This window comes from Galeopterus variegatus, unplaced genomic scaffold (genome assembly GCF_000696425.1).
Source record: "Galeopterus variegatus unplaced genomic scaffold, G_variegatus-3.0.2 Scaffold414, whole genome shotgun sequence".
Lineage (NCBI taxonomy): Eukaryota > Metazoa > Chordata > Mammalia > Dermoptera > Cynocephalidae > Galeopterus > Galeopterus variegatus.
The window spans coordinates 639556-666794 of record NW_007726525.1 but is presented as its reverse complement, the minus strand read 5'-3'; the positions used below and the strand labels follow the sequence as shown (position 1 = coordinate 666794).

Here is a 27239-nt window from a genome sequence, read left to right as displayed (position 1 = left end):
CTGTGCGCGCTGGCGCGGCTGTGGCCCGGGGCCCTGGCTGGCTGCGCCGAGGCCGGGCGCTGCTGCCCCGGCCGGGACCCTGCCTGCTTTGCCCGCGGCTGGAGGCTGGACAGGGTCTATGGGACCTGCTTCTGCGACCAAGCCTGCCTCCTCACCGGGGACTGCTGCTTCGACTACGCCAGGGCGTGCCCAGGTGGGTGGCCGGGCCGAGGGTGGGGCGCTGGCAGTTCGCCGGCAGCCAAGAGGCACAGGGCCAAGGACCGCAGCCCGGAGCCAGGCGTCCCTCAGCCCTTTCCATCACGACGTGTCCGACCCCTCTGTCCCAGCCCATCCCAGCTACCTCTATCCAGGTACAGCCAGAGCCCTCCATCCAGGGGTCTCCCAATCTTCTCCATCTAGGCGCATGGCTCCCACGCACCCCTCTCCACCAGAACCTGATGGAAGGGGCCGGAGCTCTCTGTCCTGCTCCTGCAAGGGTGTGGGGCCACCTCTGTGGATGACTTCTCCAGTTCAGGACCTCCAGCTAGAGAGGGCCACCTCCAGCCTGGAGAGATAGCACCGACAGGTTCCTGGGCGTGCGCCTGGGCCAGGCTCCACCACGTTCACACTGTTAACTCTCAGGGATCTTCAGTGAGAAGTAAGAGAGCAGGAATGTGTCATCGGCCCACCTTGTGCCAGGGGCTTACACTTTCTTCTGGAGAGCAAGTTCTTGGAGGACTGAGGTTGTCCTCACCTCTGGACCCCAACATGTGGCACAGCCTTTGCCTCATAGGAAGTCTTCAGTATATTGTTGGAATTCAAGTTTATCTATATGGCATGATAAGGATTTTTACCTCAAGGTCCCTCTTGCCAGTTTTCTGTTAGGGTCAGTCTTTTTCATCTTTGAATTTTCCACAATTTGTCACTGTTCCTTGTCCCTGTGACGGGCTCAATGAATGCTGGTTTAGTTGAATGAAAAGGTAAAGGAAGAAATGGTGAGTGTAGTCCTGAAGTGCAAGGTGTGCCTGAGAGAAGCCAGCTCTGGAAGTTAAAGTAGCCCTGCTCCCTACCCCATCACCCCACAAGCCACACTTATGTTAGGGTTTGACTTCAAGAATCCCAGAGTTGTGAGGTCCTCAGCATCTTCCAGGGAGAGAAACTGACAGGACCATGCCATTCCCCAAGGAACTGGATGCCCAGTGGGGAGGATCAGCCCTCCTGTCTCTCTGCTGCTTGAAGAGGTCACCAGCCCACAACCAGCCTAGTCACCCAGGCCTGGTGCCAAAAGACCACAGTTGAAAAAGATTCTTTGACCTGGTTGAAAGCTAATGATTGACTTATGAATAGTGATATTCTTTTTGATAAGCTTCTTTCCCTTTCCTTCTCCAAGGCCAGGGTATTTTACTACTAAAGAAAGGTGGAAGAGTCAGCTATTTAGGAAATGCAGCACCCTCGAGTCAGGTGTCTGTAGCCCCTCCTCATGGCGTCCTAAACTCCAGTGTACCTGAGTTACTTGGAAAACTCGGGCAAAGCCTCACTCACTATGATGGATTCCCTCTTTCATGAGGGGCTTGCCCACATTTAAGAGTAATTGCAGAATTCGTGTAGTCCAGATAACGTACTCAGGTCTGTGGTAAACACAGGACAGAAAGATAACGAAGATGCAGTGTCTGCTCTCTAGGAGTTCATAGTCTAGCCGGCAACACATGCAAAACTACTTAAAAACATGTTTAGTAGCAAAATAGGTGATCTGGGAGGGGAAACTTTAAAGACTGGAGGAATTCAAGGAAGACTTCCCAGAGGAAGTGATGGGCAACCCTAGCCATGGGGAATGCTCAAGAAGACGGGATGGGGAGCTCTAGGAGTGAAACCTAATGTCATGGTCCAGCCGTTACCTGTGGACGTCGGCCTGTGTGTGCCAGGCCCTGTGCTAGACCCTGAGACTGAAATGGCGGGCAGGACAGCCAGTGGATACAGCTAGATCTGAAGAGATCCAGGCTTGTAAGAGGCATGGGAAAGGACGAGGTGACTGTCTGAGAAGACTTGCTTTCTGGTAAGGCCTGATGGTGCTACTTCAAAAAGAAGTCCCTTATTTTCAGTCTAGGAGGGAGAAATAGTAAAACAAAGAATATTGTTTTGGAGTGGGGATTTATCGGGTACGAACAGAAGAGATGAGATGACCTTACAGTCTCACAAAGAACCTAGAAAGCATTTGGCAAGTGCATGCCTTGGAGAGGAGCCGTGAGGGTAGGCAGAGGACCAAAGCCACGGAAGGAAATGGTGGTCTGATAGAATTTTAAAAGTCACATATTCAGGAACCCTAAATGCCCCTTCCCGGAGAGTCAACAGAGGGCCTAGTAGATTGAGGCAGAAGCAGACCCCAAAAGGCTTCTCACTGGCAAATTCTCTGCTCCTGGAGTTTCTTGTGAGGGAAGGAAGAAAATGGAAACAACTGGAAGTTGGCCACTTGGGGAGACTGAGCCTCACCACCCCCAGATCAGCCACACCATGCTGGCAGTGGGCACGGGGCAGGGTCCCCACAGGCCTGCCTCCCGGGCCTAGCACTGACTCCTGGAATCCCTTATCACAGAGTCTGCCTCCCAAATATATATATATTTTTTTTGGTGAATTTTATCCCAGAAATAACCTGAATGCCTCGATTTTGCCCCTGAAGTCAGAGAGAATCCTGGGTTCAACCTTTACCCTGTTTTCTACTGGCTTTATGACTTTGGAAAATATATGTCAGCCTCTTGGGACCTAAAGTACCTTATTTATAAAAGGGGAATGATAAAGCCACCATGTGAAACTGTCAAGTGGATGGGAGGAGACATTGGAAAGCCCAAGCAGGGAACCTGCTACATGTAGACACTTAGGTAGCGACACCAGAGAACATTTTATTTGATTGAATGTTTACACAATAATTTTTTGACAACATATGCCATTGAAATAATTTGTATTAGTTAATATTAAATCATAAATACCTTTTATTGAACTCCCACTATGTGCCAGATACTTACACAATTCGTTTGATTTAATCCTCCCAGCCATTCTGGAAGAAAGGCAGTTCAGGTCTACAATTGCTTATTGATAATCCCAAAAGCCAAAAAGTGCTAATATTTGAAAGTTTTCTCGTTAGTTCATTTGGTGGCAAAAATCTCACTTGACCTGAACTGAAGGAAGGCTATTGACAATCTTTGTTTATCCCATTTAGTGTGAATATATTTTGCCTCAAAAATATTAACATGTTTTGCAAAGGGCTGTCCCAGACCGTGCTGGAGAGAGAGGACACCCAACATAAGATATACACACTGTATGCCCTTTCTACAATCTGGGAAATCCTGATTTCTGAAATTCATCTGCGTCAAGGGTTTGGGAAGAGACACGATTGACCTGCATTCACGTTTTACAGATGCAGCAGCTCAGGCTTCCCAGGGCTCCCGTTGCTCAAGTGAACAGGAATGAGCAGCAGAGCTGAGGTCTGAACCCACAGCCCTCTGAGCTCAAGCTGCCATCAGCCACATCTATTTGTGCCAATTCATGGCTATTATTTATTTCTAAATAAGTCAAGTTTCCATGCCTCAGAGCCCTCGGTCACTCTGTATACATAGAACCATTCTGCCTTTTAGAATCTGTTACCTGTTGTTGCTGACTAAAGCCTTTTTGACTAAATGAAAAAAGCCTTTTCTTTTTTTTTTTTTGTCTTTTTCCGTGTCTGGCAACGGATCGCAACCCTCAGTGTTGCCCCCGTACCGGACCGGGGACCGGCAACGGGATTGCAACCCTCGGTGTTGCTCCCGCGCCTCGCTCAGCCAGTGAGCGGGAACCGGTCTGTATGTGGGATCCGAACCCTCGGGTGGGAGCGCCGCCACGCTTCCCAAGCGGCGCACTATCCAGTGCGCCACCGGGCCGGCCCGAAAAAAGCCTTTTCAATGTGAATTAAAAATGTAACTAAGTCAGTATAACTAACCATGCTTTGCTTCTGTTCCTCCTGATTTTTTCATCTTGATAAATGCATTATGATGATGATGATGAAGGGGCTAAGAGATGAAATACTGGCATTTCTTTTTCCAAGTAGAAAGTTGTTTTGTTTTTTGACTCATGTAAAAAAAAATGTTACTGCATCTATGGAATTTCTAAATGGCTAAAGAAATCTGTTATGGAATGGATTATCTCAGAAAATTTTATTTTGATGATGGCATGGGTTTCAACACCAATAATGTATCACAACTGCCAGCCCCCCTACACACACGCACACACATGCACACACACAAGGACAGAAAATTCTCCATTGACTGTGCCTGATGTGTGGTAGGGAGAAGAGTGGGGGACCAGATCCAAGTTACCCTGCCCTGGAAGATCTTCTTGGAAGACTTGCTTGTCAGGAATATAACACCCCAACCTATACTTCACCAGCTAGGTTCCTAGAACTTGCATTCTAAGATCACAGAAACAGTAGGTTGCATTACATCACTAATCAGCAACTTCAGGGAAGGGAAATAACCCAAGTAGAGCAGGACAAAAGAAGAGTAGCCTCTATTGCCAGTATCTTTTCCTAGATTTATGGGGAGTCTAGGAAACAAACTGGCCAAATCTGATGACATCATATCTGGAGGGAAAAGGGGCCACCATGCTTGAAAATATGGGCTCCAAAACTTACCCAAAGGAGAGATGTCACAGCCTATGATGATTTAGAAAGTTGAGGCTTTACAGGAGCCGGAACAGTCTAAGTGGCATCAAATGGCTTCCCCTGCCTTTGCAGAAAAAATGAGCAGGGCCTGGAGCCAGTATTCAAAATGACCTGACTTAGCAGAATTTGGCTGCAGCTCCGTGGGTGTGCAGTGAAGGAGAATAAAGTTGTTAACACTTACCCAGCTTTTACTCTGTGTCAGGCCCTCTCCCGAGCACTTCACAGCTGTTATCTTACTTGGGTCTCACAGTCTGCTGAGTTTATTCCTCATGTTGGTGTCATTTTATGGAGGAGGTCATTGAGGCACAGAGAGTTTAGGTAACTTGTCCACAGTCACACTGCTTATAAATAATGGAGTGAGATTTCAACCCAGGAAATATTATGTTTGGCTGCCTCAGAGACACAAGGCTTTATGAGAAGCTGTGTACTTTGCAGGGCAGGCCCCAGATAAATACTGGTAGAGTGAGGGAGCGTTCTCTCTCCATCAGCTCTGTGCTCCCAGGAGGGAGAGTGTGTCCTGCTGCTCTGTGTAATCCACTAACGGCCATCATAATGCCACTTAATAATGTGTGTCAAAAGAACGCGAGTAATCATTCCAGCTAGGGGATGTTATTCATGTCTTCAGAGGCCACTGCCATCTGAGGTGTATCCACATTCCCGTTTAAAATAACATTTTCCTTCCCTGATTACAAAATATGTCTGTTGCAGAAAATTTGGAAAGTACAGAAATGCACAAAAGAAGAAAACAACTCACCAGGGAACCTATGACCTAGAAAAAAGCATCATTGTCTTTTTTATTTGTATCCTCTTTTTTTTCTGGGTTTACATGATGTGCAAAATTCTATTTTTCTAATGAGGAAGCCCATTTCATTGTCTTGCTAACATTTTATGAATTAGTCAAGTTAATGTCTCAAAAGAAAAAAAAAACTATTGGGAGCCAGATAATACAGTTTCTGCAAGAAGGGAAAAATACTTGATTGTATTATTGGAGCTTTCTGAGGGGGTAAATAGGCATTTGGGCAACGTATTCTCATTTGATTTTCAGAGAAGCTTTGACCGTGTTCCACAGAAAAGGATATATGAGAGGTCTTCAAAGGTTCATGAAAAGATTCACATTATCTTTCAATTCCATTTTTCCGTGATCTCTTTTGAAGCATATTTCTTATATATGGAGAGAGAAAAAGGCAGACGACATATAGTTAAAATTATGTCACCATGAGGGGTGTGTGTGTGTGTGTGTGTGTGTGTGTTATGGGACAAAGGACCTGTTTTATTTTTCTTCCATAGAATGTCAAGAAACAATAGCTGTGCACAAATGGGTACTGTTGTGGATGAAATGTAAAAAGGATATTTCCTTGGGAACAATTAGGATGATTTGAACTTAACAACGTGAGGGAGAAAGCACTTGTTGGTGGGTGGTCTTAAATTTTAGGTGGCAAAGAGCCAAGCAGGCAGGGCTAGATTACAAAGGAGAGCGCTTGAGTCTCTGATTAACCAGGAAGACACGACTGCATGGAAACAAGAGCAAGGCTGTACAGCGAAGAAGAAATAATCCAAACTATATTTATAAAACGAAGGGCTCAGCTCAGTTTGTTGCTCTCTGTGTGTGTGTGTGTGTGTGTGTACTGTACTTAGAGATGCTGGCCAGAGAAGGACTACCTGAAGAGGAAACTGTTCATCTGAGACCTAAAGGATGACAGGGTCCAGCCATGCCCAGAGTGGGGAAAATATTCCTGGCAGAATGAAAACATGTACAAAGGTGCGAAAGAGCTTGGTGTGTCCAAGGGTAAAGAGGCCAATGTGGCTGGAGCTGGAGCAGAGGCTGGGCTGGGGGTGGAACTCCCGGTGGGACTGGAGGGTCAGGCAGAGACAGGTCACACAGGACCTTGCAGGTCGTTTCAGGAATGGAATCCAAATGGAATGAGAGAGTTTAAGAAGTCATTTATTTAGGGCTGGTCAGTTAGCTCAGTTGGTTAGAGCACCACCTTGTAACACCAAGGTTAAGGGTTTGGATCCCCAAGCTGGCCAGCCAGCCACCAAAAAAAAAAAAAAAAAAAAAAACACAAAAAAACCATACCATTTATTTAAAAAAAAGAAATCAGTGGTACATCTTGTAAGGTAATTGTACTTGGATATGACTACCTAACCCTGTTAGGACATGTGAAAATATACCCTACTCTTGTGTACAGGTTCATTACTGAAATCACTAACTTACTTTTCTGTTCTTGGCCACTCTCCTTTGGTTGTGATAGGGATATCTGATGATCAGGAAGCTCTTGAAGAAGGGGGACCAGTTGGTAAACCTAGAAGGACGTGATAATTCCTTACACTCTGTATCTATCCATTCTCTCTCTCCAGTGAGCCAAGAGGCAGAGGTGCCCGCTGGACTCACAGCAGGAACTTAGGTGTCCAGTTCGTGACTCTTCTGTGTCTGTCCTTTACTCCCCTGTGGTGTCTTTTGGGATCACCTCCTAAAAAAGTTACTTGCATTCAAATCCACGTCTCATGGGCTTCTTCGGGGAAAATCCAACCTGAATATTAGGCTGAGTTTAAACAAAGGACAGAAAAGAAAAGAAAAAGAAAAAATGTGCTTGCTGAGCTTCGTGGCACCCATTACGTCTAGGCTTCCTTCCCCTAAGAGGGCTGGGTGATGTGATCAAATCCTAACTATTAAGCAACTGGGAAGCTGTGACAAGCTTGAAGTCAAAGGCCATCATGCCACTCACTAGGTAACAGTCTGCTGGGCTCTGTAAACAGGTGGTGATACTAAAGTTGAAGATTGAGAAAGTCAGAGTTTAAGAAATTATTTTCATATGCTGTGTATAGACATGAATTAGATCAGTTTTAGTGGGAAAGGGGACTAGAATACCAACGGAATAGTTCAAAAGGAAATCTGTGTCATGCAGCTGTAATGTACGACTTGTGGTAATAAATCCGTATTTCCCCTAACCTCCATGACCCAAGGTTTCTTGTGATCTGTGATGGCTTGCAATCCAAATAATCAAGTTCACAAGTTAATCAAAAATAGAATCTTTAGTGCAGAATAGGAATAAATACCTCAGATTAATCTTTCAGCACTAATTATTTTCTGAGACATTTTTATTCACGTAATTCTATGTGATTTTTTTTTTCATTTTGCCTTCCAATGAAGCCATTGAGATGTTGTCCTGGACCCTGGAAATTTTCTATTCTCTCTATGAGGCTTTTAAAGTCCCGCACTGGAAAAACAGGAAATAGCATTTTGCCAAGGACAAACTTAACCAATGGCAACAACAATTGATGCACAGAATTGATTCTGTGATTCTGAGGACTTCAACTGTGGAGCCAAACCAAACGAAATAAACACTGGACGTGAGACACGAATGTTGAAGAACTCCTGGGAGGCTAAATTCAGTCAGACAACTCTTTTACCATATGGACAAAGGCTAACACAAGGCCATATTACTAAATTCTGAGTTGACACTGTGGCAAAAAAGATTTTTAAATTTATTTTTTCTTAATTCACCCATGTTAATTGTATATATTTATGGAGAACAATATAATATTTGGGTACATTCATACTGTGTGCAATGATCATATCAGGAAGCTTAGCATATCCATCACCTCAAACATTTGTCACCTCTTCATGTTGGGAACATTCACCATCATCTTGATGAGCTACTCAAAGTTACACACTAATTTGTTGTTGACTATAGTCTTCTTATATTGCTACAGAACACTAGATCTTATTCTTCCTATCTCTCTACAATTTTGTATCCAGTGACCACCCTTTCCCCATCCCGCCTCCTTACTAGTCTCTAGTAACCTACTCTCTACTTCTATGAGATCAGCTTTTTTAGCTTCCACAGATGAGTGAGAACATGTGGTATATCTCTTTCTGTGCCTGGTTTATTTCACTTAACATAAGCTCATCTGTGTTGCTGCAAATGGCAGGATTTCATTCTTTCTTATGGCTGAGTAGTATTCCATTGTGTATATATACCACATTTTCTTTATCCAGTCATCCATTGATGGGCATTGAGGTTGGTTCCAACTGTTGACTACTGTGAATAGGGCCATGTTAAACATAGGAGTGCAGGTATCCCTTCAACTTGTTGATTTCTATTCCTTTTGATATATACCCAGTAATGGGGTTGCTGAATCCTATGGTAGTTCTATCTGTATTTGTTTGAGAAATACTATTTTGCATAATGGCTATACTAATTTGGATTCCTACTAACAATACATAAGAGTTCCCCTTTCTCTGCATCCTTGCCAGCATTTGTTATTTTCTGTATTTTTGATGATAGGCATTCTAACTAGGATCAGATGATACCTCACTGTGGTTTTGATTTGCATTTTTCTGATGACTAGTGATGTTGAGCATTTTTTCATATACTTGTTGGCCATTTGTATGTCTTCTTTTGAAAAATGTCTATTCATCTCTTTTACCCATTTTAAAATCAGATTATTTGTTTCTTTACTATTGAGTTTGAGTTCTTTGTATATTCTGGACATTAATCTCTTGTTGGATGCATAGTTTGTAAACATTTTCTCCCATTCTTCAGGTTGTCTTATTGCTTTGTTGATTATTTTCTTTGCTGTGTAAAAGCCTTTTAGTTTGATATAATCCCACTGGTTTGTTTTTGCTTTTATTGCCTGTGGTTCAGAAGTATTATTCATAAAATCTTTGCCCAGTCCTGTATCCTGATGTGTTTTGCCTATGTTTTCTTCTAGAAGTTTTATAGTTTGGGGTCTTACATTTAAATCTTTAATTCATTTTGAGTTGATTTTGGTATATGGTGAGAGATAGTGGTCTAGTTTAATTCTTCTGCAGACAGATCTCCAAATTTCCCAGCAACATTCACTGTCCTTTCCCCAGTGGATGTTCATAGCTCCTTTGTTAAAAATCAGTTAGCTGTAGGTATGTGGATTTATTTCTGAATTCTCTATGCTGTTCCATTGGTCTCTGTGTCTGTTTTTGTACCAGTACTGTGCTGTTTTGATTAGTATAGCTTTGTAGTATATTTTGAAGTCAGAGTGGGTGATACCCTGCACTTTGTTCTTTTTGCTCAAGATTGCTTTGGCTATTCTGAGTTTGTGTGTGTATTATGAAGTGCTTTTCAAGTTCAGCATATCCGGCAGCACTAGCTAGAATCAGAGATGAGGAGGATTGGGGAGGAAGAGAGATATTCAAATAATTGAGTGTGGGTTAACTCATTTGGTTAAAGTGCAGCCTTATAACACCAACATCACAGTTTCAGATCCCCATACTTGCCAGATGCCAAAAGAAAGGAAGAAAGAAAGAACTGAAGACAGAAGGAGTCCTTCTTAATCAGCTCATAGCCAGAGGGTCTCTTTAAATGCCTTCTAGTTTCATGGGCCAATGAAATCATGGAATCATGAAAATAAAAAGGGAAGTGTCACAAGGGATGACAGAGCAGGAAGTGACCTGTTATTGATTCCCAAAGGTTGCCTGCATGACGGATATTGGGAATGAACCCTAAAGTGGCTCATTCTTCTTCATGTAGTTGACATATGATACCTATGGTTTGCAGATGATGAGTGAAGCATGTTTTAAAACAGTATTGAAAATTTTGAATTACTGACAGATGTTTATGGTGTGTGTGACTCTTTTCATGTCAGAGGTAGCTAAATGCTGCCAAATAACATGTCCTCTGAAAACCACGAACCCTAAACTACAGTGTGCTCAGAGGCAAAATGAGTTTTCAAGTACCAACTGTCAGAAGTCCAAATCAAGTTTTAAAAGAAGTCAGTGTGCTTTCTTTGTCGAAAACACCATTAACTTGAAAGTATGAGGGTGAAAGGGAAAGTGGGTCACACTTTTGGAAAAAAAAGTTTTGGCATCTAGTTCAGAGGCACATCTTCCATCCTCTTGTTCTTTTCTTATGTTTAATTTCAAGTCCTGAAATAATTCAACTTAAAAACACATTATGGCCCTTTTAAAGGACTCATTAGAACTTTCAATGGGAAAGTTAAATGTGAAACCATGTTGTTTTGTGGTGAGGAAACTGGATTTTTAAATTCCATCTTCGGATTTGGTAAGTGGACTTCAGAAGCTTCTAAAGGCACCGGCTTGACTTGTCCGGCAAGCGAATTCTAAGCTACATTACTGGACGGCAGCGGAGCTCTGAGGCTGCTGACAGTGTGGGTAGCACGGAGGGACAGGAGGAACAAGTCCCGCGGGCCACATTCGAGTCCTGCCTCTGCCCTCTTGTGTGATCTCGAGGACTCCTTAGCTCTCTGGACCCAGCTGCTCCTCCCTCTCTTCCACCTGTTGTAGCCAGTGAGTCTACCAGTCGTGGAGGATGAAAGCAGAGCACATGGCAGAAGCCACAAGCACTGGGCCCTGTGCGTGGCCCTGAGCCACGGTCTTGCTGAGAATTGACCTGCTGAGGTGATGGGAGCATCAGTGGGTGAAGGTCATTTTCTTTTCTATACTTCTTGTTTTCTCTTTGTTTTCTACACTGAATATGTATTACTGTTATAATAAAAATGTTATGGGCAGGGGCAGATAAAGTTAATATCAAGGAAAAACAAAGCGAAGATCTGATCCGACCCTGGGAGTAGGAGGAAGTGCCCTGAAGGCATCCGTCCCATGTGCTTGGGTGTGTGTCCCTGGCTCAGATCCACCTTCAGGATCCAGGGATATCTGCGTGCCTCTGAGAGCTACCGATTATCAGTTAACCATCAGGGTGGGTGGAATCAATGTCACCTGGGCCCTATTGAGGCTTTATGTGTTCTGCTGGGTCAAAGGCGTGGTCAAGGTGAAGTTTACATGGGATACACTCGACTGTTTGTGTTGGCAGGAACAGCCTGGCAGCCTGGCTGCGTTTACTCAGGTGAGCGTCCTATTGTGCTGTTTTTCAGCTCGCCCATGCTTCGTAGGGGAGTGGAGTCCCTGGAGTGGTTGTGCAAACCAGTGCAAGCCAACGACCCGTGTGCGGAGGCGCTTGGTGCAGCAGGAGCCTCAGAACGGTGGGGCACCCTGCCCGCCCCTGGAAGAGCGAGCTGGCTGCCTGGAGTACTCCACCCTGCAGGGCCAGGACTGCGGGCACTCCTTTGGTACCGATGTTTTCATGGTTGCTGCTTTTGTTATCTCTGATGACTTTTTGGCCACTTCATCCCATAAAAGGCCATGTACTAGGCAGGGAAAGTTCCATGAGCTGCAGGGAGAGGGATGGGCCAGCCTGCCCAAAGTAGATAGGAAGATCAGGAAATGCTTGATAAGGGTATTAATGGCCAGCTGCACGAGTGCCTCCCTTTCCCCCTGCTTCCCTTGGTATGTTTTATAACCCGATGGCCCATTCTTATTGTGCATGGACTCAGTAATAAAATAAACCAAGTCCAGGTGGTTTTTAGTGAACTCAGTCAAATTGGTGATAAAGGACTTTAGATAGAATGGTGATATTTCACGCAGGACAGTAAGTGTCCAGTAAGGGTAACCCTATTTCACCTTCTGCTGTAATTCCTGTTTAATCACGCACACTCATAATGTGTGAAAATAGTAGAAAACTGGTAAATTTCTAAACAATGATAAAATGATTTTCTTAAAAGACCTGCCTCTGCTCTTCAGCTGACTGGATTGGGTCTGATGTGATCAGATTTATGATTTGAAAAGATCACTCTGGTTGTGCAGTAGCCAACGGAGGGGCCAGGAGTCAGCTCATGAATGAGCTGGCAGCCATCCAAGCTCACAAAGAAATAAACGAAAGGACGGGCCGGCCCGTGGCTCACTCGGTAGAGTGCGGTGCTGATAACACCAAGGCCCCGGGTTCGGATCCCACATACAGACCGGCTCCCGCTCACTGGCTGAGCGAGGCACGGGAGCAACGCCGAGGCTTGCGATCCCGTTGCCGGTCCCCGGTCCGGTACGGGGGCAACACTGAGGGTTGCGATCCGTTGCCGGACACGGAAAAAAAAAAAAAAAAAGATGACCGGTAAGGGGATCTTAACCCTTGACTTGGTGTTGTCAGCACCACGCTCACCCAGTGAGCGAACCGGCCATCCCTATGTGGGATCCGAACCCTCGGACGGGAGCGCCGCTGCGCTTCCCAAGCGGCGCACTATCCAGTGCACCACCGGGCCGGCCCACCGGTCCTCTTTTAAAAAAAAAAAAAAAAAGATGACCGGTAAGGGGATCTTAACCCTTGACTTGGTGTTGTCAGCACCACGCTCACCCAGTGAGCGAACCGGCCATCCCTATGTGGGATCCGAACCCTCGGACGGGAGCGCCGCTGCGCTTCCCAAGCGGCGCACTATCCAGTGCACCACCGGGCCGGCCCACCGGTCATCTTTTAAAAAAAAAAAAAAAAAAAGAAAGAAACGAAAGGCCCCGATGTCTTGATCTGGATTGAACCCAGTAGGGCAAGACACTGACGTTTCAGGATAGCAAAAACCATATGTTTTCGCAGGAAGGGGGAAAATTACACATAAACATGATCCTCATCAATCCATTTCGTTCTTTATTTTATTGCACACACTAATATTTATTGAGTTTTTTTTTTCTTTTTTTGGCAGCTGGCCTGTTGGGGATCTGAACCCTTGACCTTGGTGTTACAAAGCTATGCTCTAAGAAACTGAACTATCTGGCCAGCCCTTATTTATTGAGAGTCTACTTGATGCCGAGTGCTGGGCTGGGTACAGGGTTTACAAGTAGTGAGAAAGTCGATGTGGAGCTTGCTGCGCTGTAGATCACAGCTGAGAGAGAGGGAGCATTATGACCAGATAATCCCAGGAAACTAATCCCAGAAATCAAAGCTGTGGTGACTGGTTCAACTACTAGAAACGAGTGAAAGATGCATGGAGCTACGAGTGGGTATAATAAGGTGATTCCCCCTCATCTTAGGGGGAGAAAGGGGCAGGGGCTTCCTAGAGATAGGGCTGAGATACTAGAGCTGCCCAGGCAGACAGACTAGCATAGTGGTTAAACCTGATGGGTGGGCATAGGGGACTGGAGGGGTTCGAGGGCTGATCGAAGGAAAAAAATATGATCATGAGCTGCAGGAGCACAGCAAGCTTTCCAGGGCAGTGCTTGGACAGGGCTACACGAGAGGTGAGGTCCTCACAGCATGAGGCTGTCCTGAGACTTATGGTGGGCTGGGCTGGGAGGGTGACATCCAGAAGGGGAGGAGGGCACCAGAACTGCCAGGGGCATGGGGGTTGGAGAGGGACCTTACAGGTCTAGGTGATGTCGCTCAGCAGCATGGCGGGGTGTCTCTGGGTCAGAGATTCCGAAGGGCAGTAGCAGCTTGGGGTCTTACAACCATAAGCCTCTAGCCTATCAATGACCAGCAGATGCTGGGTATAGTTTCATGGGGGTGCAAAGCAGGCAGGCCGTAAATGGCTAAAAACCTGCATGCTTGGCTATTTTTCAAACAATTGGATGTGCAAACATTTGGGTTTGGTGGCAGTAGACTGTTGAGTTAAAGGGTCTCAGTCTGTGATGAGGAAATAACCGAGGGGCCTTCCTTGGCTCATTTATACAACATGAGGGAAGCACAGGGCCCATGTGAGAAGCCCAGGGAAGGCTGGCATGTGGGCAGCACAGAGAGCACCCTGTTCAGGATCCTGGTCTTTATCTTAAGAGGCCTAGAAAGCCATTGGGGTGCTTTCTGCAGGGGCCAATGTAATCAGATCTGTGATTTGGAAAGCTCACTCTGGTAGTGTAGTGGCAAATAGAGAGCCCCTCTTGTTAATCAGCCGTCACATTAAGCTCACAGGGAAATAATTTAGTGCTTTGAAAGTGGTTGCTCACAGAAACAGTCATAGAACAAAATGACATTTTGCTCATGCACTGCAGAAACACTGCAAAAAAGGCTCAGGGAGGAAGTCGGTGTGTGGCATTATTGATTTTGTTGATGGCTCTTAAAACTCAGAGTCGGTCTATCAGGAAAAGCAACTGCTCTACTTATTTACAGTGTTTGGCTGCTAGAAAGTGTTTCTTCAGCACATTGGACTCTTCAATGCTGCACCAGGCTGTCGCAGACCCCTTCCCATCCCAGGATCTCTTTACAACAGGACAATGCAGGAGAGGTGGAGGAAGGTCAAGAAGAAGACACTATGGATCAAGGGCGAAGGGCACCAGGGAGTGACATTATCAGCGGTGTAAGGGACAGTGTGGCACTGGTCAGATCTAGGCCACACCCAACCCCTGGGGATCTTTGCTCATAGATTTCCACTCCTCCTCCTTTAGCTGGCCTATCCTCCACTGGTCCTTGTGTTCCCAAATTATCCCTCTCACCAGTCCTCCACCACACTCCACTAAGAGCATTTTAAGAAGCAAGCAGTCTTCTCTGATTTCCCTGAAGTTGTTGGTGATGTTGGTTTAATGCTAGCAGGATATATCTGTACTTAACAGCCTCCTTTCCTAATAATGAAAATAAAATCTCCTAGCTTAGAAAGAGGAGAAACCTCTGCTTGGGGCGGGGCCACTGGCATCTGCAGTCCTGACTTTGATCCTCGGGATTCCTGTTCCCATTGGGGATGTCTTGGTGATGATTACTCCTGTCACATTTAGTTGGGGAAGATAGGGCACCGTGAACATTCCAGTCTAGTGCTTCCTCACCTGACCAATAGCAGCAGCACCTGGGAGCCTGTTAGAAATGCGTGCACCTTGGACCCCACCCAGACCCAAGGGATCAGAATCCCCCAGGGGTGGGCCCAGCACTCTGTTGTAGTGAGATCTCCAGGAGATTCTGATGCTTGTGGAGTTTGAGAACCTCTGCTCCAGTCTTAGCATGGACACACAACCTTGTGTTATAGCTGGGTCACTTAAACAACACTTTCCTAGAGGCAAAATTTCCCAAAGTGCATCCTCTTTTGTTATAACAGCTGTGCCAAAAAAGGGGATGTCAGGAAAATGTGGAGTAAATTTGTTAGACAGTTTTCTCTACCGAAGAACTTTTCAGAGCCTTATTTACGCTGATATGCATTTTCATTCTATAAGAGGGGATTAGGAAATGCAGTGTTTTCCCAATTTATTTGATTGTATTCTCTTCCTTCCACAGGGCATCCCACTAAAATCATTTGTGTCCTGTGGAATACACTTTGGAAAATGATGGATGACTAAGGGACAAGAGGGAAATAAGAGACAGTTACATGACACTCAGTTTGGTAGATTTACCCCAGCTCCTGTGCATTCACTTGTGTGACTCATTAGTTTTGCACTCATTGAGCACCTATTACACGTCAGCACTGTGTTAGGTTTTGAAGATCCAAACTTGAATAATAAACATATCACAGCTAATTCTAACTAAATGTGATGAGCTCTGTGATAGAAGAATACACAGGTTGTTGTGGGACCAGGGAACAAGAGCAATCACCTCAATCTAGGGGCTCTCAGTCCTGCTATTGGTCACCTGTGTACCTGTTACTGCCTCCCCCAGCCCCTACCAGACTTCTATTCACAATGCAGGAGCCTTTGTTGCATGGCATATGAATCTCTTACATTCACATGGCAGAGAGCTTTTATAGACATTATTGATCCAGTCTTCATAGCAATCCTACAAAGGAGTGTATTAGTTTTCTGTAGCTGCTATAACAAGTTACCACAAACTTAGTGGCTTAAAACAACACAAATTTATTACCTTACAGTTCTGTGGGATAGAATTCCAACACAGGTTTTGCTGGACTAAAATTGTGTCAGCAAAGCTGTGTTCTTTTCTGAAGGTTATAGAGGGAATTTGTTTCTTTGCCTTTTCATGGAGAAAAGGGGGTCCTTAATATATAGGAGCAGAAAGGTGAGTTGTGCCCTACAGTTATGTGGAAAGTAGAATTTGTAAGTGATGAACTTGAATATTTATCTGAGGAGAGTTCTAAGCAAAGTGTTGAAGCTGCAGCCTGATTTCTTCTTGGTGCTTGTAGTAAAACAGAGAAGAGAGAGAGATTGAGGGAAGAACTTTTTTTTTTTTTTTTTAAAAGATGACCGGTAAGGGGATCTCAACCCTTGGCTTGGTGTTGTCAGCACCACGCTCAGCTAGTGAGCAAACCGGCCATCCCTATATAGGATCCGAACCCGTGGCCTTGGTGTTATCAGCACCGCACTCTACCGAGTGACCCACGGGCCGGCCTGAGGGAAGAACATTTAATCTTAATGGAATCAGGACTTGATGAATTGGGAAATTCTCAGCCTACCAAAATAGCAAAGGATGCTAAAATTAAGAGATTTACTCTCAGGAAAGCATGTTCTAGAGAAAAACGCCAAGGGTGTGGCTATACAACCTTTTGTCCATATCTCAGAAAGTCAGAGGTAACAAATTACCCCAAACGTGGTGACCCAAGCAACACAAATCTATTATCGTACAGTTCTGTAGGTCAGTAGTCTGACATGGGTCTCACTGGGCTAACATCAAGGTGTCAGCAGGGCTGCATTTTTTTATGGAGGCTCTAGGGGAGAATCTGTTTCCTTGCATTTCCCATCTTCCAGAGGATGGTCACATTTCTTTTCTCATAGTCCCCTTCCTCCGTCCCCACAGCCAGCAACATTGCATCTCTCTGTGCCTTTCTTCCATAGTCACAACTCCCTCTGACTGACTCTTTTTAAGGACCCTTGTGATTACATTGGGCCCACCTGGATAATCTAGGATAGCCTTCCTATTTTTTTTTAATATTTTATTTTTTATTAAAAAATTGTTTTTTGCAGCTGGCCGGTACAGGGATTGAACCCAGACCATTGTGTTATCAGCACCATGCTCTAGCCAACTGAGCTAACCGGCCAGCCCCTCCTGTATACGTCAAATCATCTTTAGATTACTTAAAGTCAACTGAGTAGCAACCTTAATTCCATCTGTAATCTTAATTCCTTTTTGCCATGTAATGTAACATATTCACAGGTTCTAGGGATTGGGACATGCCCATTATTATGTTTATCACAGGGAGATGGGACAGGGTTGCTATCCTTGGTTTACACATGAGGACATTGGTGTTCTGAGAGGTGACAGCACTTGTGAAGAGCTACCAAAACTTAAACCTGGTCACATGGCTCTAAATCCTGTGGGTTTCCCCTCTCAGTATTGTTTTGCTGTTAACTGTCATGGCTGGAGCTAAAATTGTGATTTCAGATGATGATAACTAAGGAGAAATATAAGGCCCTGGGAAGCCAGTGAGTGAACATGATCACTGACGCTTTCTTATCAATGATCAAGTGGCTATTGAATTGTTCCTGTTTTATTTAATGCATATCATGATTACATTTTATCATAAACACAAATTTTAAAAGCTACATTATTGAATTTATTACACATTACTGACAATTGTTCATGTGTTTTCCTCCTAAAAGGAGATCAATGTGCTCTCTTATGAACTCTATGCTCCAGGTAGGTGTTATTTGTCAAATCTTCATTTTATTCTCTTCTTCACTATATCCACAGACCAGTGATTCTAAGCCTGCTTTTGTGACACCCATTGTGTCAGAAGGCATTTATGAAATTCTCAAAGCAAATCGAATTTACTTTCATGTTCAAAGTAAGTATGTGTGGTTCCATGCTTTTGGAAGTGGAAGTTGTTGTAGAACCAAACAATGCTAGGCTGACAGAATGCCAGGGAAGCTGGCCAACAGCCTGTGAACAAAGACTACATTACATCTGAATATTGCCAGGGACGAGGAAGGGAGGGGAGCTAACATTTATGGAGAACCTTTGTCCCCAGGCACCGGCTATGTACTGAAGGCAAAAATAATTTAGAAATTATTTACCACTCTTAGGTAATGAAAATTAAATTTGTGGGGAATATTAAAACACAGTGCTGATTCAGAGACCTGCAGGCCATCTGGCTCCAGGTCTATTTACTGAAAAGTCCTGTGAGGGGGAGGGACACCTCACAATAGAATGTGCCACCAAACCAAGCCCAGGGGACAAGGTCCTGGGCAACTGCCTTGCTTTAATGATGTGCCATGGCCGCAGAAGCTTGAAAATGAACGCGGACAGTAAGTCTTAAAAAACAAAAGCTATCTTCTGTGTTGGGCCCTTCCTTAGTCCTTTATCATTTATTTTCCCTTCATTCAACCTCTAGGCACCTCCGTTTTCTGGTGAACAAAAATGATATAATACCTCTCGATGAAGTTTTTGTGAAGATTGGTAACAGATGATGAGAAATTACTTAGGCTATAAAAACACAAGGGGCCATCATACTAGGGATGTAAATCTGCACCCCGAGTGCCCTTCCCCCACCTCCAGACTACAGTCCCCACCCCACGTCCCACCCCTATTGCAAGGCCTGAGGGGACTCAGAGTACAATGTGCTAAAAGTTTCCCTTTTCCTTTCTTAAATCTGACTTGACTTTGAGGATAGTGATTAGGGACAGAAAGGGGAAATAAAGCAGAATTCAAATAATTTATGGAAAATATGCTGCATAGAACTGAGGTTAACAGAGGTGGGAAAGGGGCCGGGGTGGTGGGTTTAGTGAGAAGTTGGTAAAGGGCCACAAAAGATGATTATATCGTGTAATGTTGAATACACTAATTATCCTGATTTGCACATCACATATTGCACACACATATTGATATCCAATGCTGTACCCCACAGGTATGTAAAATCAACTATGTTTCAATAAAAAAAAAAAAGAAAAGAAAATATGCTGCATAAATAGTAGAATTTTGTCATCTGCATTACTGTAAAGGCTGTGTGGCACTGAGACATGGCCTGGCTCTGCCGTACTAGACATGAGCCTTGAACACACTTCTTAACTTCTCTGTGCCACAGTCTTCTCTTCTGTGTCCTCCTGTTGTGATAAATGAATTAATACAAGGAAAGAGACTTAGCTGTTGTGCCTGGAAACAGAATTGCATAATTGTTAGGTTTTATTTTGATTACAATAGAACCTTTTCTAAGGATTTTATTTCAGAAACTGTAGTTTCCCTTCCACTTTCTAACTTTATTTTTTTTCTGATCTATACATCAAGTACCTAACCTTTAAACTTTTGTAATGATATATGCAGTACAAATTAGGTGATCAAATAAATGTTTTGAGCTAAAGAAATATATCTTGAAAATTTTATAGTATGACTTGTGCAACACAGCATGGATTTAGCAGTAATTTTTATTCTTCACTTGGTGAATAGACACATACATGTGTCAGAAGAACAGAAATGAAAACAATACATGGGAAACAAAAATCCTTTAGATGTTTGTGTTTCTGATAATTAGGTCTGAGAGAAACAGAAGGATTCTGTTATAGACATGCAGTCACTTGCTCTTATTAATCTGTCTGTGTATTTTAGAAATGCAAACGCTACAGTCACATTTGGAAAGCATGACATGCTGTCTTTGGAAAACAATTAGACATGTCCGTGCAGCAAGAAAGAGCCACACAAGCTGGGACTCTAGGATTCACTCTAGCAGTGAATAATTTTCACCCTGGAGAGATTAGGCAGCAAGCCGCAGGAGACAAGAACCGTCCCGATGACTGCTGGGAGCAAGTGGCTACCTGGCATCAGGCCGCTCTTGTCTTACATTCCCTAGTAGTACAAAATGACTCCTCATTAAGAAAATCTAAAAGAGAATTACGGCCTGCCCTCTTGTGGCAGTAACAAGCCAAGTAGAGCCAACATGTAGGCTGGAAGGTCTATCGTGCAGCTGGTCCCCTCGTGCCATTTTGCTCCTGCTAAGGATGACTGTGGCATCTCACAAGCCAACATCGGTTTGTATCTGCCCTTCCTGGGATTGTCCAGCTTCTGAAACAAAATGTAGGAAGGACTGTTGAGCCATCTCAGCCACAAGGTTCAGTGCAGGAACAGAAGACCCCAGGGAAGGAGGACCTGGGCGTCTTGGTGGCAGTCCCAGGACTCCATTCAGTCACTGGTGGCCCCATTCACTCATTGCACAAACATTTACCGCATGTGTAAATGTGAAGGTTACAGTGATGAGGGAGGCAAAGCCTCACTTTCCTTGAGTTGACAGCAGCGTGGAATCAAGAGGTAACCTCTAGGTGCTGTATACGGCAACAGGTGCCTCCCCAGACATAGGGACGAAATAGAGAGGAGACACCAAATAAAATTAGAGAGCAGGGGAGGGAGGAAGGCTTCTGGCTCCTTTTCTTTGAGGCAGACCATCAGAATTGGGGTAGGGTTGGGGGAGGAGAGCAAAGAGAAGGGGAACACTTCAGACTGTCTTCCCCAAGGCTGGGTGGGGATGATGCCGTGCTGGCCAGTGCTGGGCAGTGACACCCGAGCCCGGTCAGGTAGGCAGAGCTTGCAGGCTGAAGTTCCAGGAGGCTAAGGGAGCACTCTCACTTCCTTCCTCCTTCTCCTCTTCTGTTTTTTCCTTTCTCAGTTCTTCCCTCTCTCTGGGTGTCTGTTTTTTCTCCTTCTATCCCTCTTTCTCTCTCTTTTCTCATTTTTTCTCTCCTTTCTTCCTTCTCTTGCTCCTTTCTATTCTTTTACTTCATTCTATCTTTCCCTTTTCTTCTCTGCTTCACTTTCTCTCATTAAAAAAGTGGTTTGGCCGGTTAGCTCAGTTGGTTAGAGCACAGCCTTATAACACCAAGGTCATGGGTTAGGATCTCTGCGCTGGTCAGCTACCAAAAATAAAAAATAAAAATATCCCCTCCCGTTCTCTCCATTCTCTATTGCCTCACTTTTTTCCTTGCCCACCCCCCATCTTTTTATTTCTCCTGGTTTTTCTTCCTGGCCTCTCTCCTTCCTTTCACACAGTTTTATTACTACAGACAAACGTGCCTGTCAGAGGCCTGCAATCCCCAATCCACCCATCTGCATGCACACAAATCTTTATTGAATTTGGTTCTAGGGACACTAACTTAGCCTCATGTCACTCCTTGATGGTGTGTCACGGAACTTTGGATACAGAAATGGATACTTAAGTTTGGGAAGTGTTGCTCTAAGTACTGTGGCTACATATGTGTTCCACGTGATTCTCCTTTTCTAGTTCCTGCCTTTATAACTACCTCTGCGTTCAACAAGGAGAGAACAAGACAAGCTGCATCTCCACAGTGGTCTATGCACACCGAGGATGCCGGGTAATTTGGTGGTGGTGTTTTTTTTTTTGAATTTATGATTTTCCAGTCATATAGTCACGTCTGTCCAAAAGGGTCAATTTGGTTTGACTATGTTTTCTTCTGTTACTTGGTCCTGACTTTGGATAAAACATGACTCTTCAGCAGAGAGTTGGGAAAGTACTTGTCCCCTCTGTCTCTGAGATTTGCTCTTCAAGAAAAAACAAGCTATATAAAAATGAGAGGATATTATCATCCTAGTATTATTTATCAATCACACTAAGGATGCCCCTCTTATAGACTTTATGAGACCATAGACTGTGGCACCACTTTTTGGTGAGTTTAAAAGTGGCACATACTTCAGTGCAGAGGATTTCTTATTGAAACCTAATGGCACAGGCTGGAAGGCACCTCCATGCTCATCTGAAGTTCACTCTTCTGCCATAAGGTAAGGTATACCAGATGGCTGCGTGTTCAGATCCCCACAGTGACACTCATGAGCTGTAAGACCTTGGATGACTTGTTTCATCTCAGTTTTTTTCTTTTTTAAAAATGAGAATATTAATACTTATCACATGGGGTTGGTATGAGTATTGAATGAAAATAGCATTGAAGAAATGTCTGGGTTAAGTTGTTTGATTGAAGTTGACTGAACCCACATAGTAGAATTTCCTATCTCCATAACTAAAGGTACTTAATAAATAGTACCTACTAAACGTACTTAATAAATAGTACCTGCCTAAATGTACTTAATAACTAGTACCTATATTGTTAAGATCTCTGAAGCAGATCCCCTATACATACTACAGCTCATAATCGATGGATAAGAAACTAGCCCATTGATTAAGCTGCAGCGTTCTATTAACTTGTGAGCAGGCACTCCCCACCTGGTCCAGTCTGCCAAAAGCCCTCAGAGATGATGTCCTTCCGAAGACTTTCTACAGCGTCCCCTGATTCTCAATCACAGCACGTGAAAATGTTGCTTCTTTTGCTCTAGATACTGTATGGAGTTCAAGACAGAGTCCTTGACTCCTCACTGTGCTCTGGAGAACCGCCCCCTGACTCGATGGATGCAGTATCTCCGGGAGGGGTACACGGTGTGTGTCGAGTGTCAACCTCCTGCCATGAACTCCGTGAGCCTTCGCTGTTCCGGAGATGGCCTGGACTCTGATGGGTAAGGGAAGGAAACTGACTGAGAGACTTTTCCTGTTACTCATTCTGAGAGATCTGTCCTCTCCACGTCCTGAATGGCTGACCAGTATGGAACATATAAAAGCATAATTTTGGGGGTCAAATAAGGGCAAGCATCACAGTAAAAGAGGGGAACCATCCTCTAGTGGTCCCTGAGTCTAGGGCTCCCATTCCCACTGTGGAATGCAGAGGCTCTATATACCAGAGATGATTGGGTCAGTTTGGATACTGGAGTTCAGATCAAGCTCCCAATGGCTGCCAAAAACCTGACCACTCCAAAATGGTATTCTGAAGACCACTTGAATCGGAATGTCTTGGGATGGGGATTTAAAACATACAGATTCCTGAGCCCCACTTCAGACCAACTGAATCAGATTGATGGGGGTGGATTTTTAATAATCTCTTAGATCAGGGATCAGAAAAATTCATCTGTAAAGGGCTAGAGTAGATAATTTTGGCTTTGCAGACCATATGGTCTTTGTCACAACTGCTCAACTATGACGTGTTAGCAGGAAAGCAGCCATAAGACACTATGTAAACCTTGGCTTTGTTATAACAAAACTTTATTTATGGACACTAACATTCGAATTTCATATAATTTTCATGTGTCACAAAATGTTATTAATCTTTTGATTTTCTTTTCACTCTTCAAAATGTAAAAATCATTCTCAACCCACAGTCCATACAGAAAAGAGGGGGTAGGCTGGATTTGGCCTATAAGGGGTCATGGTTTGCTGATCCCTGCCCAGGTGATTCATACCCATGTGAAGTTTTAGAGTCACTGCTCAGTGGTGCTCTTTTATAAAATTATAACTGAGGTATAGTGGGCTCAGCTCTGCAGGGTAATAATCCTATATAAATTTATAGATTTTCCAAAAGAATTGACTCCAAAATCATTTTGCCACCCTGCCCATCTATTTGAGTCCTGTGCTTATTTACCATTTAAATCTGATGACACTATTCATAACTAAGAGAAGAGTCAGCTTCATGCTGGGCAGCTATTGGACAAAGACCAATTTAGATTGCACATGGATTATGGTTTTAAGCATGTCCAGTGGAGCGGGTAAAAATATAGATTAAAAGTAACATATAGACCTTTCCAGTTAATCATTATTCCCATAGAATGTTTTAATATTTAATAACTTGAATTTATGTTTATTAGTCACTTGTGCCTAAAGGCCTCTATTGAGTATAGACCATATGAACAATAAAGTGTGTGAGGAATTCATATCAAACAGAAACTTAATATTTAGACAATATTATTCTGAATACCTCATCCATATTTTGACTTTAAATGAATTTATAATTTAATTTGTACCCATAAAGAAAGTACTTAAGCCCTGGCTGAAGCACTAGTGATGTTAAAAATTATAATTTTAATAATCTGGCTTCGCTCTTTCTATTTCTCCCATTTTTTCATTATGAAATCAAAGAGTTGGAAAGGATTAAAAGAGATCATTTGTTTCAGACTCTCCTAGTCTAAATATACATGAAACAGCCATATGAATACAGTAATCCCAAACTACTCTCTCAGCATGAGGGTGTCCTCAAATAGGCATTAGTTGGTAACTTGCTTTGACAGAACCTAAAGAAGGGAAACTCTCTTTGTGATCTTTTTTTTTTTTTTTTAAGAAGGTTTGATTTGTGATGTACTTCAAAATACTGTGTGATAAGTAATTTTTTTAAAAAACTTCAATTTATAATTTTGTAAATTAGAATTTTCTTTGGTTTGCTTTTGGTGTAACTAACATTTTCAAAATACCGTTTTCAGAAATCAAACTCTCCATTGGCAAGCAATTGGCAATCCTCGATGTCAAGGAACTTGGAAAAAAGTTCGGCGAGTAGACCAGTGTTCTTGTCCAGATGTTCACAGTTTTATTTTTATATAGATAGCAATGTAAATATTTCAAAATGCATTTGTAAACATGCTGAATAGTATCAAGTTGTGTTCAATGCTTCATAAACCTTCAAAAACTCTGAACACACATCACTGCCACATTCTGAAGTAGAGAAAGAAAATTTAGGGGCCAGTTTTCAAGAAACACAGTACCTTTATTTTTATTTTTACTGAGTTGAGGACCCACCCTAAAAGCTCCTGTGATTACATGTTCTTACCTTCCATCTGGAGTCCTCTCATTCAACAAGTGGCCCACGAGACACTGAATACATGCCTGTTTGTACTAAAATTACTACAGCACGGTCTATTTATTGGTAAGTTGTCACTTAAGGGTATCCATGCTTTGAATCTTGCAATCTTTCTATTTCATAAGCTCTTAAAAGCTTCTCACTTTAAAAAATGTAAACAGATATATGTACACTTGCACATATATTTCCCATATATTATTCCGTATATCTTGAAAAAATAATTTCAAGCAAGTTGTCACAAATAATTTTCCACAGGGCAAGCTGTTTGAAATTTCAGTAAGCATTTTGTAATAAAAACCCAACAGCTATGCTAAAAATATTTTTTAAAGATGAAAAAAATTTTGGGGGGGTTATTGAAAAGATTAATCAAATGCTCATTCTAGGTCAATAGGAGTTCTTTTAAATGTTATAATTTTTATGAAGGGAAATTTTGGCACCAATGAATAAAACAAGTGCTTTAATTATGAAAATTCTACTGCCATCCCATCTAAGATTACTTCCAAGGCTTAAAGCCCTAAGCAGAATAAAATAATCTTTCAGAGTCCAACTTCAAGTTTACTTGAAGTAAACTTCCCAACTTTTCTTACAGCATACATTTTCTTATGTGTGGGCTGGATGGCTGAGGTATAGATTACAGAAGGCATGGATTCTATGACCTTGCACACAGAGAGAGAAATATTAGTCTTCTTATTTTATGATTGGAAAATCAATGAACTAGAGACAAAGTGGCACATTTGATGATCTGGGATTGCAGGTCATTTTGCAAGCCAGCCACAGAGCCAAATCTGGGCTCCTTCATCTAGGACTCAACTTCAGTAAAAAGACTGATTATGCCAAAGACTGTGCTGTAAAAGCAAACCTATTTCATTTTTGAAGCAAATTTTAAATTCAGGATATTTTCTTTGGGGAATTGATTCTTGAGATTTAAACTATAGGAAATTCTTTTGTTTTTTCAATTATATAGAACAGTATTTCACTAGCAAATGATTTACTAAAAATACATATTTCTTGACACATCATGTAATGACAGAATGACAACAGTAAGCCTAAAAGGAATGGAAAAGCCCCCAATATTTAATGCTGAGAGTTAGCAATATTTCTGATTATATATTCATTTAACTGTCAGTTGTTTTTGTGGAAAATTAAATTCTTCAAAAATTAATAATAAAAAATTTGAGTCTCATCAAAGCTAGCAACTTCATCCCAATAAATAGCAATATAAATTAAAATTTTTTATTTATTATTAGTATGTTCAGTTTTACACATCGTGATATTTCTTTATGCCCTTTGCCTGACCAATTTTAAGGCTATTTCTAACATTCAGAAAACAAGATTTTTGAAGCTGTATCTGGGACATTTCCGGTGTCCCTTAAAATTTTTATACCAGTAAATAAACTTTCCATTTGTATTTATAAAAGCTCTTAACTTGTTTAACTAGAAAATAACCCAAATTTTCTGTACTGGTCAGAGAAAGAATAAAATTTTGCCAAAGACAAAATTAAAAAATCCTTTAGAATTGGTAGGTATAGGATGATGACTACTAATAGCAATAAAATAATATTTGTTATAACATTCAACATAATTGAGTTGTATAAAATCAGTTGTTCACCTTATCCATTTAATTTTTGGTGCATGGCCACTAATTACTTTCATATTGAAATTATATTTTTATTTCTATTCTTGAGAAAATTTCATAAGCTAGAAGACTTAACTATTAAATAATGGCTTTGAAAAGCTTGTTATTAATTCTAGTAAAACCCAGGGAAAGAGTTCAGAAGTAGACATGCAAGCTAAGTGATTAATGAAGAGCCAAAAGCTTTTATTTTCAAAGTTAAAGATCAAAGTATTTAAGATCTCTTGGCATTTTTCTTTAATGAGTACCTTAGTGTTAAAGTCCCTTCTGCAGGCACTATATAATGATTTATGGACTCTAGAATCATAAAATAGATTGATTTTTCAAAAGTGCATATGGAAAATAATGTGAACAAAAATAAATACACCCCCCAGAAAAGCAGGTGGAATGGACTTAGGGATAATCATCATTTAGAAGAGAAAAGTGAAAAAAAGAGAAAGGAAAAAATGGACAAAGGAGCAAGGTAAACTATAATCACACTACTCTCTTTTAAGAGTCTTGCTTGGGTTGTTTTTTATTCAAGAATGTTATAATTAAGTATAAATAGCAATATAAATAATTTAAATAGTTCTCTTCTGGCATAAAATTTTTAATTAGCCATCTTTTCTAGGTATGCACAAAAATGATGTAAAATAAAACTGGTTTCTTCCTTCTAA

General features: G+C 42.5%; 1 protein-coding gene across 1 annotated transcript; it reads left to right on the top strand.

Moving 5' to 3' along the window:
• Nucleotides 1–3: 3 nt before the first annotated feature.
• On the top strand, nucleotides 4–27239 carry SBSPON (somatomedin B and thrombospondin, type 1 domain containing; the record flags this gene model as incomplete). The annotated part of the gene is made up of 5 exons (XM_008568482.1): nucleotides 4–193; nucleotides 11537–11731; nucleotides 21548–21638; nucleotides 22612–22788; nucleotides 24577–27239. Coding segments are annotated over 5 exons (771 nt in total), but the record flags the coding sequence as incomplete, so codon positions are not given.